Here is a 15,355-nt window from a genome sequence, read left to right on the forward strand (position 1 = left end):
AGTCAAACCAATTACGTTGCTCAGGGGTGTGAAAAATCCACAGCCCTGAGCAACATAGACAGAATTCTTCTGTTAATTGAACTACTGCCTCTCAGCGAGGTGGGTTACCTATGCCAATGGGAGAACCCTTCCCAGCACTGTAGTGAGTGTCTATACTTGAAATGCTACAGCAGCGCAGCTGCAGCATTTCAAGTGTACACAAGCCCTCAGTGTAACCAACAGCCACCAGCCCAGCTCTCTTTACATTAACAAGACTTAGATAGGAGAGCAAATTATTTAAATTCAGACTACGTGAGCCTGTCTCAATGAACAAGGCCGCTTCTTCCAGCTAGTTGGGGTTTTAGCCCTGCATGTCAGCCAACTGGAGCCTGTCTTAGAATCACAACAGTGGCGAAGGAAGGGAATCTATGCAGCATGCATTGGAGAAACAGGAGCCTACATCTGTCCACGTTTATGGACACCGAGTGAACCACTGGCAGTGCCTTCCCGCAGAGAGACACCGTTAATTAAGAGCTGCAGCCCTGAAATAATCAGTTGTGAATGTGGTTAGATATACAAGGCAGTTCAGACCTTCCTGAGGATCCACCCCAATGGCAATGGTGTTTTTCATAGTGACATTGACTGAGACAACGACGTCTGCAAAATACGGGATATCCAAGGACACCATGCGGATGTCCATCCTTCTGGCAAAGATCAGGAAGCTGGTCATCCCTGCAGAAAGTTGAGGATAGACCAACAGTGTCAGTGAAGGGCAGGGAGAAGGTCAAGCCAATTGTCCCTTGGGCACCGTCTGCTGAATCATATCCTTGAGCCACCCAAGAGACAGCTTCAACCTTTAGGGAGAAGGGAAGGTCCTAGATCTGAAATACCATACATGGAAAGACTCTCCCACTCCACTGAGTAACACAGAACAGTTCTCTAGTTACCTGTGGGGTGGGAAGGGGAAAGCCTTCACAGAAGTGTTAATTGTGGGGGAGTGGAAACCAGTTTTCCTACTGAGGTGAACAAGATGGGACCCATGCAGAGTTATTGCTTCAAAGGCCTGAAGCCAAGATTCTTCATGGTACTGAAAGGGAAGGTGGCTGTGAGGGGAGGGGTAGGATCTATTCAGCTGTACTGTAGAGTACACCACCTTTCCAGGAAGGGACTGAGCCCACTTCAAACTCAAGACAGATCTACGGGAGAGTCTGACATACAGATGTACCATATGGCATCACGTTGGTGAAGTTTTCCTTTTGGATAATTTAATCTCCCCACATCCCTCCCAGGGCACCCCAAGCCAACCCATCGACTTTTACCACCAGTCCTGAGGGCACAAGCACTACATGGGCTTCTCAAGGGGCCGAGGATGGTGGAGTCACAACCAAGTCCCATGAGGAGTGGGTTCCAGTAACTTGTGCCAAGGGGCCAGGAGTGGAACGTGGGGCCTGAGATCCAACTACAGTGGGAACCCTACAGAGGAAACTTACCAGATGAGCAGGTCTTGCCATCAGGTTGGAGGTTGATACCAGTGGGGCAGGTACAGCTATAACCTTTAGGGAGAGGTGCCAGGAGGCACAGGTGGCTGCAGCCACCATTATTAACTCCACATGCTGTGCGTACTGGAAGGGGGAGAGGAGAAAACCATGAGGCACAGGCATACCCCCGTGAGCTCAGCCTTGGGCTCCTGGAGGGACGGTCACTATCAAAGTGGGCAACAGCTATAGAGATGCAGGCTGGGGGTATGGGAGCACACTCTCTTTAAGAGGCCAATAGGGATTTATTACACACGCACACGCACTCCAGATATTCAGGGCAGCAAGAGCCTGGGTGAGTTCAGAGCTCCCCATGGGGGTGAGGCTGACTCTGTACCTGTAGGTCTGTGCCGGTGGAAAACATGAATGTCCATGAGGTTCTCCAAGTTATCCTGCAGCGTTTCACGAGCCTGCCCCGTCCTTCTGTCTGCACTCTGGATGCTCTTGGCCTGCCAGTCTGTCCAGTAGATCCGCTCACCATAAAGAGTAAGTCCAAATGGATGGGGCAGATTGCTTCCAATCAGCACCTGTCAGCCCCCAAAACAAAAGTCCTCAGGAAATCAGATGGTAGTGCTTCCACCCACACCTCCAGTCATCCCCTAGACTGGATGGGGCTTGGAGAACAACAAAGGTGATATGTAAATGGCCTGGTAGCATCAAGGTGGGGAAAGGTTGGTGTGGGATAGGTGGCTGCCCACATACTTTGCACTCATAAAAGGGGGCTCTTTTCTCTCTGTACAAGTAGCTGACAATGTCTTGATATGGGAACTTTACTTCCATTTGGCCCATGACGTTCTTTCCTGCCGGCACTTTCCCCCTTGGACAGGCATTCAGTATCCCAGCCTCCCCTTCCCTCTGGCAGGGTTCTCTTACCTTTCTCTCACTGCCATCCAGGTTCGCATACTCAACGGTCTTCATGCCAGCATCCGCCCAATACAGGTGCTGAGACTCGTAGTCAATGGCCAGCCCGTTGGGCCAAGTCAGATTGGAGGAGATGATCACCAAGCGGCTGGAGGCATCCATACCGGCACGCTCAATCTTCGGGCTGACTCCCCAGTCAGTCCAGTACATGAACCTGAACACAGGGCCCAAAGGGAAGTGAGCACCTGCACTCCTGCTCCTGCTCCCACAGCTGCTCACCATTAGCTAAAGAAGTCAAGTGTCTTGGTGCCTTCAGCAGCCAGTGGGAAACAGTGTCAGGCTAACATGATCTGTGCTTCCATTCTTAAGGCCCTGCCACATTTTTATACACATTGTCCTGGTCCAGAATCCATAGTCCCTCCTCTGCCAAGAACCTGGCAAGAAGGAGGGAGATGGTAAGACTGAAATAGGATGCAGAAGCAAGTTGGCCTATTATTGCCTTAAGAAGATATTTCTTAACGGTCTTCAAATCCCTGCAATCATGAGATGGAAGTAGAGCTGCTCTGCATCAGCCTCCCAGTAAACACAAAAGAAGAGAACAGTGCAGATTTATTCCAGCCTTTCAGCACTTGGGAAGCAAGAGCTGCTGGGTTTGAGCCCAGCCACCCAACCTAGTCTGATGCTTGGCTCTGCAAGGTCCTGTGGCTCAAAGGCAGAAGCTTTTATTACAACAATTCATTTCCTATAAACCTGCTATTTTGAGATTTTCTTTCTGTGGGAAATGTTGGAGACTCTCACTGGATTTAATATTCCTGGGCCCACTGATTCTGCAGCTCACTTGGGACCTATAATGTTTGCACTAATTTATCTGGTGATATGCCAGTGTAATTCACTTCTCTGTCTTCAGATTAACCTAACGGCCAAGCGGATAGCAGGGCCCTCACAAGAGCTCAGCATCAATGTGGAATGAAGAACACCCTAAATAAATAAATAAAACCCCTCATTCTCTTCTCAAACTTATTTTACACTAGTGTAACTATATGGACTCTAGTGGGTTACTCCTGATTTACACTGTGTGAGTGGGAGGAGGCCCAAAATAAGAGCTATCACTCTGAGCTGACCGTTCTAGAAGTGCCTGCTAGTTGTCTTGTCGATGCCATCAGCATCCACAAGTCAGGCCCTTCTTTTCAGTCCTTGGTAGACCTGTTATGGAGGCCTTTCTAGGTGTGGGTCTCTCTTAAGCTCCAAAAAGTGTCCGATATAAGGGCAATGGCACAATGAATCAAATCCAAACAGTTCAGAGACACAGAAGTTATTGCCATGTAATCCTCAGAGGAAAGAAGTTCTCACCCTCCAACAGGATCCACCACAATATCTCGTGGTCTGTCTAGGTTCTCCCAGATCAGTACAGTCCTCATGGTCCCATCTGTGTTGGAGACCTCTATCCGGTCTGTTCCTACAGAGATCAGGAGAGAAAGATCAAAGACCTCTAGAATCACAGGAGACAGAAGAAACGAACATTGATACAGTGATTCCGTTTCCCTGCCTGCCATCCCCTCACCTGACCTGGGAGGACTAGAGTGAGTGTGGAACAGACTTACTCAGCAGAGAACTCTCACGTTCAACTTCCCAACCCCAGCAACTGCTGAAACCTTGTGCAGATGGGAGGCAGTGCTCTGCCAGACCATCACAGGCATCTGGCAAGGCCCCAGAGGATGTCTAGGGAGATACCTTCCTGACATACCTCAGAACTCTAATTCTCTGGCAGAAATATCCTCCAGATTCTAACCATTCTGTCCTGAGGTACGTGGCTGGAAAACATAAGTGAAAGCCTTCTGCAGCGAGCAGCTGTTGTCCTCAGACATACACATTCCTGCAGACATCAGCAATGGGGTTGTAGCCCCACTAGAAGTAACACAGGAAGCCAAGTTGGTTCCTGCTTCATTAGAAAGATGGGAAAGGAGAACCCATGTTTGCCAAATGGAGAAAGACAAAACTGAAACAGATCGGGCTGCCAAGCTAATACTGAGTTTTTATGAACAGGGAAGAAGGTTACAGCCTGTAGAGAGCAGAAGACCCCAATACCTGCGTCAGTCCAATACAGCTTGTTGGTGACCCAATCGATAGCCAGTCCAGCTGGGCTTTCCAAGCTGGTATCCACCACAACCTGAGCAAGAACCAAAACAAAGGTCACCAAACAAGAAACTCCAGTGAGAAAAGTCCTTGAGCCTGGCTCTCCTCCTGTCCACTGCCAGCAATACAAACAACTCAGGCTAGCAAAATCCATGCAGCAAAAATCCACATGAGAAAAAGTGTTGAGGAGTTTAGAATTCAAAAATGACTTTTAAAGAATGGTTGTTGGACATCCCCATTTTCTACCTTTATTTCATTCCCCAACCGCCAAACTCTTGAGCTCTGTCAATGGCAGCCTGAGCATGAGTCAAAGGGGATGCCGAGAAAGTAGCTCAAGGGAAAGCACAGTCCCTGCCACACTCTCAGTTCCTGCTGAGCCAGGGAAAAGGGGATTTAGAACCTTGTTCATTTGCGTTTTATTGAAACTCGGCCTGTGAAAAATCAAAGCCGGAACTCGGTATTTACAAATCAACGTTTTCTCTTGCCCTAACTGCAGGGAGTCCCAGACAAGGAGGTGCAAACACAGCACACACGAAGGTTTAAGAGCTCACCTCGGATCACCAGCGATTAACAGGAGCCAAAACTAATGTGGGCATGGACAGGACCAGGGTAGCAGACCCGCAGAAGGCTGATAGAGCCCCAATGGTTCATACAGAAACCTCAAGCCAGATTCACAACACAGAAGGCTGAGATCCCCAGAAGCTGCTTGGCCTAGTAACCCCACATCTACAGAATACTGTACCTCCTGGCCTGAGCCATCCCATTTTGCTCTGCTAATGGAGTCAGTGCTGACATCTGTCCAGTAGACATAGTCATCCTTTGAGTCCCAGTCCAGAGCCACAGCACTGCGCACATCAGCCAAGGGGATGACATCATCTGACAGGTCTTCTGTGTCAAAGCTGATCCGACGGATGTCCATCCTTCGGGCAAAAAGCAGGAACTTGTCAAGACCTGATCAAAGGTCGAAAGGTCTTCTTTTAATTTCTCTAAGTTCAACAACATAGTGACAGACACAGACAATTCTCCTGTTACATCGGAGCTCCACTGCATACACACCACTCAATGCTGATTCACACACCAGGCCCTCACTGCTGGGAATAGTGTGGGGGGAGGAAGGAGAACATAGTATGGGCAGCTGTTTCCTGGGGGTGGGAGAGATCACACTGCAAAGAACAAGCCCACTATGGCCCTCAGAGGATGGCACAGATCTGACCTACAGCAGGTAGCTTTGCCATCTTCTCTGATTCCAGGAGACAAGGGGGCTAATTCTCCTGTAATTGAGCGCACTGTAAATAAGGAGTAACTCCCTTGCAGTCCTTGGAATTAAGCTGTTCATTCCTCACAAAGGCCAAAGGGGGTAGTTTATGTGGGAGTTTCCAGGTGACACACCCATTCAACTGTGGCATTAGCACTACCTCAGCTGTAAGTAGGCTGGAGTGGACATGCAAAGCAAGCACACATCTTGCGCCAAGCTGGTGCTCAGTAGGTGGGGCTGGAGTGGGGGTGCAAAAGGAGGACGTGAGCTTACAGCAGGCCTTTTATGTTACCCTACTCTCTTCTAAAGGCTTTTCCTGCGGCACCCCTCTCACCCTGTGTCTGGAAGTGACACAGCTGCTGCTTACTCAGATTTCTGACCCACTTCTACACATGGGACATGGGGCTGCGTGAGCACATCCGAGACTGGGAGCATTTGGGACTGTGGCATGCAGGCTCCGATCCCACCCCACTTACTCTGAGCACAGGTGTGGCTGCTGGTCTTGCGGAAGCCTGTGGGGCAGGCACAGGTGTAATCCTTGCTGTTTGGCAAGCACAGGTGAGTGCAGCCCCCATTGTTGGCCCCACAGCGGTTTTTCCCTGCTCAAATAGCCAAAAACAAAAACAACCACGCATAAGGCAACCAGTAAAGAGAGCAAGAGATGTAGCAGGGGTGAGGGCAGAGAGAGAACACGCAGGCACACACACAAGAGCTGGGAAATGTTCTACTCTGGGGTAGCTATTTCAACCTCCTGCCCATTCACAAAGACCAGCCCCACAGGGACATGGGCACAAAGGGCTTGTCTACATAGGGAAATTATTCTGGAATAGGGTAGGGAGTGAACGTAAAGTGGTGTAACTATTTCAGAATAACTTGTGTTTAGACAAGCCTTAAACTAGTGGTCCCCAAACTTTTTTGGTTGCGTTCCCCCCTTACCTGGTCCACATCCCCCTACCAGGAACTGCAGTTGGGGCTGGGAGCCATGCTTGGGAGCAGCGCCAGTGCTGCAGCTGAGGTTGCGACCAGGAACAGGGCTATATTCGGGGCTGGGAGCCAGAGGCCACAGCTGGGAGCAGAGCTGTGGCCGGGAGCGGGGCCATGGTCGGGGCCGCCGTCAGGCTGCAGCTGGCACCATGGCCAGGAGTGGAACTGCAGTCAGGAGCCGGTGGCTGGGGGAGGCGTGTCCAGAGTGGAGCTGGGAGGCACTCCCTCCTTGCCCCCTATGGGGGCTGACCCAGGCCCCACTGCACCCCCCCAAACCTTCCACCACACCCCCCTAGGGGGGCACGCCCCACAGTTTGGGGATCACTGCCCTAAACATTCATCATCAGAAAGCAACTGTCCCCCTGTGCCAGCAAGGGGACGGGGGCAGGCTGTGGTATACCCATCCAATAACTGGAGATGAGAGCCTTGAAATAACATCAAACCAAAAGTTGCTGGATGGAGAAATTAGTGCTGGACTCTGGTAGCAGAGGTAAACTTGGGGTCATGCGTGGGACTCACAAGGGAGACAGTGAGTAGTGGATAGAACAGTATCCCTGAGGCCCCTAGGCCTGGACGCTCCCTGCCATAGACGCTGGGCAGCGACAGGTCCCCAGCTGGTTGGCTTTCCCCCTGCAGATGTGTCTCCCTGCCCCCTTTGCAGTTACCTGCTGGCTGGCGCTGAGGGTGCAGTGTGTGAATGTCCATGGGGAAGTGTAGCTTGTTGCGGATGATCTCCTGGTTCTTGCCGGTGAATTTGTTGGCACTATTGATGCTCTTGGTGTGCCAGTCCGTCCAGTACAGGCTATCCTCAAACACTGTGATAGCAAAGGGGTGTGGGAGGCCTGCAGCAAGAGTCCAGCACAGACATACAGGTTAATCCGGACCCCAGGAAAAGCAGAGGAAAGCCCCTGAGCCTGTCCCTCTGGGGCGCTTCTGCACACCCAGGGGTCTCTGACCCTAACAGACTCAGCAGAGCCAAATCCAGCGTTCACCAAAATAACTGTGCTTCTCTTCAAGGGCTGGGATGAGAGGGGCAGAGCCTGTCCCCAAGGGAAGGGAGAAGTATGGCAGACTCACCCCATGGTGGTGTTCAGGGATTTGAGGGAATGGAAAGTAAATGTAGTAGCCCTCATACAGGTTGCTCCAAAGCTCACTCTGTGCTGCTATATCTTTCCTGGTGCAGCATAGCTCTCCCCACAGCTGAAGCCTCGGTCTCACCTTGGCTGATAACAGCCTTCCTGTTCCGCCCATCCAAGTCAGCCCTCTCAATGACATGGTGCTTGGCGTCCACCCAGTACATCCTGTGCCCAGCATAGTCAATGGTCAGCCCATTGGGCCAGAAGAGGTGCGTATCAGCAATGATACGTCGATTGGAGCCATCCATGCTGGAGTATTCTATGCGAGGTGTGTTGCCCCAATCTGTCCAGTAGATGGTGCTAGAGGAGAGAAGGAGAGGCCTGAAGGCTAGGAAATTGAGGCCCTAAGTATGGCACCAGGCATCACTTCACAGCAAGGGAGAGAATAAGCTGGCTCTGTAACCTCAAGCCATGGGATACTTGATCTCGATCACAGGGAAGCCAAGAGCAGCCCCAGCCTGCCATGCACCACTCTTTGGATTCAATTTGCAGTCACCCAAGGGAAGGGCAAACACCTCCATGGGTGCATCCTGGCCTGGAGCCTCCTGCTTCGTAAGGCTCCCTAACCCTGTGATCAAAGGCAATACTGTGCGCACACAGAGGCAGCCCTGGGCCACGAAACAAGGAGAAGTCTAGATCAAGGATAGGGCCCTCACTGCTGAGTCCCATGTATTTGGAACAGTACTTAATTTGTAACGAAAGAGGTGCCGGGGCTCAACCAATTAGGTGCCAGGGATCAAGCAATTTTTTTACTCTCATAACTGACATGGCAAGCCCAGAGATGCCGGGGCTATGAACTTCCAAGCCTAGAGGTGTTGGGGTCAGCCCTGGCAAGCCCTGGCACAAATTAAGCACTGATTTAGAGGGTTCCCGCAATAGAGTCCAATAGAGGAGTTAGTGGAGCCCCATGCCCCTACTCACCCCTCCACGGGGTGAAGTGCGATTGCTCGTGGTTTCTCCAGGTTCTCCCACAGAAGCACCTTTCTGTGCGTGCCATCCAGATTTGCCACTTCAATCCGAGACGTACCAGAGTCTGTCCAATACAGCTTGTCATGGATCCAGTCAATGGCAAGTCCACCTAGCCAAGGGGGAGAATTAATCACAGACCAAAACCAAGGAGGGCAGATTATGCTGCTAGGAACAATTCCTCTTCTCCCTCAATCCCTCTAGAGACCCAGCCTCTAGATAAACTCCAGGAGGAGAGTACCCTCCACCATCCCCATCTAACAAGAGCCATACACAGGGGATACATCCCAGCTGTCTCTCTCTTCCTCCACTCCCACATTGTGTGGTCTGGTCAGCTTCCCATGCCTTTGCCCTGATTCCTGGCCACACACCTGGGCTCTCCAGCCCTGTGGACACCACCTCTTCTACGTTGCTGCCATTAAGGTTGGCCCTCATGATGCGGTCCAGTGTGACATCAGACCAGAACACCAGCTCCTTGCTGTGGTGGAAATCAAGGGCAATGGCATTCTCCAGGTTGTTCAGGAGCAAGGTGTACTCCGAGCGGTGAGGCAGCACCTGCCGGATGTCAATCCGATTGGCAAAGAGCAGCACTGGCTCTGGCCCTGAGGGACATACAGAAGAGAGCATGAGGGGAACCTGGCATGGTCAGCCTCTGAGCCCAATGTTATCACTTCGTTACGTTGGTACCAGAGAGCCAACTGGTGGGTGTAAAGCACTGGGAAGAGGAGACAAGGTGAGCGTTCACACTAATGACACTGGGTTGGGCAGCTTTGAAGCACTTTGCACCAAGAGTTGATCAACCCCATCCCCTGCCTGAGCTTCTCACATCAGCCCCAGCAGCCATTCCACCAGACACAAGCACCTGCCCACAGTATGCTGACATCACAAGCATATGGTGTACTCCGCCCTCCCTCTCTACAACACAGCTTACAGTCTGAAAGGTCAGGTGAGACAACAGTTAGTCAGTCAGTCCTAGACAGTCAGAGCAAGCTTAGCAGAGGGGGCTGCCTTTTTTCTTTCTTTTTTTGGTTTTGTCTTGTAAGTAGGTATACAACAGCACTTGCTGAGCTATGCTACATTAGGGGAGCTAAGTAACCAAGCTAAGGTGAAAACAATGTGTGTCTTTAAAAGCACATCGTGTCCACACTCAGAGAATGAAATATGCAAAACATAAAGCAGAGCCTTGCCAATACAGAATCGGTGATCATGAGTCTGTTTCCATTTCTGGTTACAAAGCACAGTCCAAACCCACAGAGGCACGACTGTGCAACCAGCATGACAGGGAAATTCTTTCTGCTGCAGGGTCCGGGACACAAGGGAGACAGAAGGAGGGGAGCTGGGCTTGACCCTAGCGCAGGGAGAGTTGTGGCACTACACAGCTACCAACCATTGGACAGTAAACCTGGAGGGTGAATCTCTGACACAGACTTGAGAGCCCCACCTCTCTTACATATTAGTAGGACTTATCCACCTAGCCAGGTTAACCAAGTATTACTGAACTGAATTACCAGCATGTGCACACGCACACGTGTGCATGCCAGAGCTGATAGTTCCTTCTTACCCAGGGCTTTACAGCTGCGCTTGTCCGGGCGAAGCTCATAGCCTTGCTCACACCAGCACTGGAAGCCACCCTCACTGTTGGTGCAGCCCTGGCTGCAGTAACCCTCCTCAGCACATTCATTCACATCTACAAAAGGTCAAGAGAACAAAGTTACAATTAGGTCACAAAGCTCCCACCCCTACCAGGAGCTGTCCACATCTCCCTGCTGCTTTATCTCTATGTCCGTGTTCCAACTTACACCCCTGTCACGGACCTCCAGCTGCAAGTACCTTATTGCCGCAGTGAGGAGAAATAGAATGACTGTGACCCTGCTGGCTCACCTTGACACAATCGGGCATCCTCCAGCAGCCTGTAACCTGTGTGGCAGGTGCACTGTACCGTCCCTCGCACCATCTGGCACTTCTGGGCACAGCCCCCATTGCTGAGATTGCAGTGCTCCTCACCTGTCCGTGGACCTGTAGGGGCAGTAACATGTAAAGAGGATAGAGACGAGGCAAGGCAGCTGCTATTATGCTCAGCTGTTAGACAGCAGCAGCCTTGTGGAGGAGGCTGACCCAGAAGGGAGGAGACACGTCCTGAAGAAGGCTGCATCACCTCAGGTGGCAGCAACACTCCGCTCAGACAGAGGGTAACAACTCCTCCCAAGATCTGTGCATTTGCGGTTAGAACAGGAACCTTTGGAATTCGCTCTCTGAAAAAACATTCAGGTGTTTGACAGCACTAGGATTGATCTTCCTATTGCTCCTGCCCAAGCTTGCACATCAATCAGCCCAGAGACCATGGATGGGGTCTCTTCCTCATAACTCCTATTAAGATCACTAGGGTCGCTTTCCCTAGGTACATGGCTCTCAATAACATCACGGGCAGTGACCCCCACCTTCCCCAGCTCAACCATGAGGCACTGGGAATGGGGAGACTTACGGCAGTTTTGGTGGGGACTCTCATCGCTGCCATCTCCACAGTCGTTCACACTGTTGCACAGCTTCCTCTGGCCAATACAGCGCCCGTTCCCACAAAGGAACTGGTCAGGGGCACACTGGGGACTCCCTGTGGGGGCAGAAGGGAAGTCACACACCCAGAACTAGGATTCAAACAAGAACAGCTCAGCAGAGGTTTGCTGCACAGAATGGCAAGTCCCAGGGCAGAGAGAAGAGAAGAGAAGAGAAGAGAAGAGAAGAGAAGAGAAGAGAAGAGCACCCTTACCCCTTGGCTGTGCTAGGTTACTGCATCTCCATCACATTCATTACAGTCTTCTCTTTTGGGATTAGATTGAACCTATTGTTTTGTGTTTCTGTGGATCCTGGGAAAGCAGCTTCAATTCACTTTACACTCCCCACTACTGCCTCCTCCCTTGTGTTGCTTCAGAGGACCTCAGATTCCCCTCCAGACTGTACCAAGTGTTGTTACTCTACGAAGAAGTCCAGATATTTTATTTCTCTCAGATTGAGTGCAAGATCATGGTTTAATTCCTGTTGATACCAGATTCCACAAGCGTCCTGGGCCCCTTCTCAACATGCGTCTGAGGAGCTAGCCTGCACGCTTCCTCCTCCTTTCATCATCTGAGATGTCACCCCAATGCAATCTTACATTTGTCGAAAACAGAGTTTTACCCTGTTCTAGATGGAAAGCTCTTTGATGGATTTGGACTAGGATTTATACAAAGCCTTGAAAAATCAGCTGTGGAAAGAGGATTTCACAAGTGAGCCACACTCTTCAGTTTCTGCTGATGACAGAGAGACGCTGTGCAGTTTTATCCAGGACCTTCCTTTCTCCTTTTATTTGTTTTTGAAATTAATTTTGTACTGTAAAAGGTCACTATATAAAATGGGATCATCTTTATCATCAGAGTCAGATCTGATGATCCGAATTACTAAAATATGTTGTAACTGCTGTTTACTCCTATTAGTCTTGCAGAACCAACCTAGCTCAGAGGGAGGGAGCTGGAACCGATTCCTTCTTGTAAATCGTCAGCGGAATTGGTTATGGTAACACCTGGGCAAACCCACAAAAGGCAATGGGGCTCTACAGATGTACTAATGAAATAATTTGACCTCCAGAACCTTTATTACAAGTGATGTGTGAGAAGAAAAATCAAAAGACTATGGTGATGGACACCAATAAAAGATCCAGATAGAGACACAAACCTGGAATCCAACAATATATTTACAGAGTCACTTTTCAGAGCAGAGCCACAGTTTAAATGAGCCATTTTGACATCTGAAACTTGTTCATTATAACTGACAGAAAGATACCACATTATTTCTGGATTTGTGATTTCAAATAGCTGATTAGACAGACTAAAGCAACACCAACTGATCAGCTTTGTCTCACTGGAAATTACGTGTCTGGAAGGTGCTTGTGTCCTATGTTTTTTTTCATAGCTGGTAAGACTAATTCTCCACTGAGCCAAATTTCAGCACCAGCTTTGGACTCTTAAAGGTCAACTTTACTATAAGTCACTGAACATTAGGTAACATTCCTGGCCAGACAAATCCTTAGACATTTTACAGAGTGTGCGCATTGGATCCCATCAGTTAACTGTTACCAGCTGACCTTCACCATATTTATGGTAGGTCTTGGCTGTTCAGTGAAGACTCTCCAGAGAGCTGGCTTTATTATAGTGTTGGATGTATCCATTCATCCTGACCCTGATATTTTATTTCAGAGGTACTGCAGGTTTGGTTTGGTTTCTTGGCTGTCATCATTCCTTTGACTTTTTCTTTAGATACCTTTCATTACTGGGGTGAGGACCAGTGGTGTTATCACACTCCTTGTAGTTGTGGTTACATGTGTAATTGCATTTTCAGGATTAGCGTCTCCCGCACAAAGGTACCTACAACAGCTGATAGCTCTAAAACGATCAGCATGGACACTTGAACTTCAGTCAATATCTACAGAGATGTTATTGACTAATGCAGTAAGTGCAGTCTCCATACCAGAAGTTGTTGCTGAAGGGTGGGGAAAGTGGGGAGGTGGAGGAATCAGTGCTTAGCCACCTATGATGTCTAATTCAGAGCCATTAGCTGTAACAAAACAGTGTGACTGCCCCCTGCCAAGACCTACCTGTGTTCTCACAGCTCTCCTCATCACTGTTGTCTGAACAGTCGTCCTCTCCATCGCAACGCCATGACAGACGGACACAGCGCCCAGATTTACAGCGGAACTGGTCAGCTGTGCACATGGATGTGGCTGGGGAGACAGAGGAAAAACTACTATACAGACCAATTATAATCTAGCCCACCAGCCCCATATCCGAATTTCCTTTCACTCCATATCATCACCACAGATCAAGCCTCTGCCTGGCATCCCAGACACTCACTGCAGTTCTTCTCATCTGACTGGTCATCACAATCGAAGTCGCCATCACACCGCCAGCCTGCGTTGATACACAAGCCACTGTTGCACATGAATTCCCCGGAGCGGCATGGCTGGTGAGATGCTGCAGAGAGGGCACAGCACATTAGTACCAAGGCATTCCAATTCCCCCCAGGCCATCCTCACATCGAACTGGCATGAACTTGAACCCCATGCTGAGTGCAACCCTAAATCTCTGACTGCCAGAAGCAAAGAAGGGAACTTGGGTGGATCACTCCAGCTGCTCTGTTCTGTACACTCCCCATGAAGCTGTGGTACTGGCATCTGTTGAAGACAGGATACCTAGCTAGATGGACCATTGGTCTGACCCACTATGGTCGTTCTTATGTAATTGACCCATTCTTGAATGCTTCAGCCCCTGTATCTAGGGCTCCTAGCTAGACAATGACCCTGCCACCCAAGCCAACAAAAGCAGTTTGGGCTCCACCAATAGGAACTTTCCCTCTAGGCAGTGTCCCTCCCCAACCAATTCCAGCCAGGGCACTGGGGAGGGACATCTTCCCCAGCTCCAGCCAAATCCTCCCATTTGGATCAATGTGCCAGCTGCCAGGGGGACCCAGGGGATTACTCTCCCTTGCTGCTGACTCACAGCAGTCGGACTCATCAGACCAGTCCCCGCAGTCATCGTCCCCATCACAGTGGTAGATATCCAGGATGCAGCGCCCGTAGGCACACTGGAACTCCTCTAGGCTACAGGCTGTGGCTGGAACATCTGATGCTAACAAGGAAACCAAGGGGAAAGAAAGGCTAAGGGCAGGGACCAAGCCAGTTTATGCTTATATTTGTGGGAACAAGAGGGGCCTGGCAGACACGCAATGCAGCAGGTGCAGTGCATATACACAAGTGGCTCGCTCCCTCCCTCCAGCCCTCAGCGCGTCCACAGCACTGACAGGGACACAGACACTTCACTGGAAAGCTGTTGACAGCTGCATGCAATGGAACCAACCCACTCAGCACAACACGGGGATCCATCCTGCGGAAATTAACCCTCACAAGAACCATAACCTTATCTCTGAGTTACAGATGGGGAACTGAGGCATGGAGAGGTGAAGCAACAGAGGGAACGCCAGGGACAGAACCCAGGAGCGCTAACTCCCTCATTCTGTGGTCAGAGCACTAGATCATACTGCCCTATAATAAAGGCTTATATAATACCTCAAGGGGTGGGAGTGGCGTAAGGGGTAGACTCAAAGCAACAAGCATCTCCCAACCCTATACCTCTTAGAATAAAGTCAGCCTTTGGGGTGCGATGAACCTCACCGCATTGAGGTTTGAGATAGGTCAGACTGCAGGTCTGAAGTATGGGACTGTTCCTTTAAGGACTCAGAAATGTGATGGGAAGGTAAGCAGTGGAGCAGCAAGGTGCCTGGGTTTACACCAGGCCTTTGAAGTGTTGTTTCCCCTGACATGCTGCCAAAAAAACTGCTCCAAATCACTGAAATCCTTCCCAGCAGACTCTGACCCTGTGCAGGACCTGGCACATTCAGAGTCAAGAGTTTGCCCGCTGCCCTGCTCTGGGACAGCTGGGTGCTGCACAGGAACGTGCCCTCACCAAGGAATTCTTGGAGAG

At 50.3% G+C, this 15,355-nt stretch overlaps 1 protein-coding gene across 1 annotated transcript in view; it reads right to left on the reverse strand.

The window, feature by feature from the left end:
• LRP4 (LDL receptor related protein 4) overlaps nt 1-15,355 on the reverse strand; it is a 102,267-nt gene that overhangs the window by 17,304 nt on the left and 69,608 nt on the right. The window contains exons 6-23 of the mRNA XM_077820215.1: nt 14,375-14,503; nt 13,730-13,849; nt 13,474-13,599; nt 11,332-11,457; nt 10,731-10,865; nt 10,411-10,536; nt 9,221-9,451; nt 8,805-8,961; nt 7,966-8,183; nt 7,413-7,589; nt 6,240-6,365; nt 5,251-5,459; nt 4,461-4,542; nt 3,726-3,831; nt 2,388-2,589; nt 1,852-2,041; nt 1,470-1,601; nt 571-711 (exon numbers count right to left, since the gene is read on the reverse strand). Coding sequence (XP_077676341.1) covers nt 571-711; nt 1,470-1,601; nt 1,852-2,041; nt 2,388-2,589; nt 3,726-3,831; nt 4,461-4,542; nt 5,251-5,459; nt 6,240-6,365; nt 7,413-7,589; nt 7,966-8,183; nt 8,805-8,961; nt 9,221-9,451; nt 10,411-10,536; nt 10,731-10,865; nt 11,332-11,457; nt 13,474-13,599; nt 13,730-13,849; nt 14,375-14,503 — 2,733 coding nt within the window. The remainder of the gene's footprint in view (nt 1-570; nt 712-1,469; nt 1,602-1,851; nt 2,042-2,387; nt 2,590-3,725; nt 3,832-4,460; nt 4,543-5,250; nt 5,460-6,239; nt 6,366-7,412; nt 7,590-7,965; nt 8,184-8,804; nt 8,962-9,220; nt 9,452-10,410; nt 10,537-10,730; nt 10,866-11,331; nt 11,458-13,473; nt 13,600-13,729; nt 13,850-14,374; nt 14,504-15,355) is intronic.

The sequence above is a fragment of the Eretmochelys imbricata genome, chromosome 6 (assembly GCF_965152235.1).
Source record: "Eretmochelys imbricata isolate rEreImb1 chromosome 6, rEreImb1.hap1, whole genome shotgun sequence".
Classification (NCBI taxonomy): domain Eukaryota; kingdom Metazoa; phylum Chordata; order Testudines; family Cheloniidae; genus Eretmochelys; species Eretmochelys imbricata.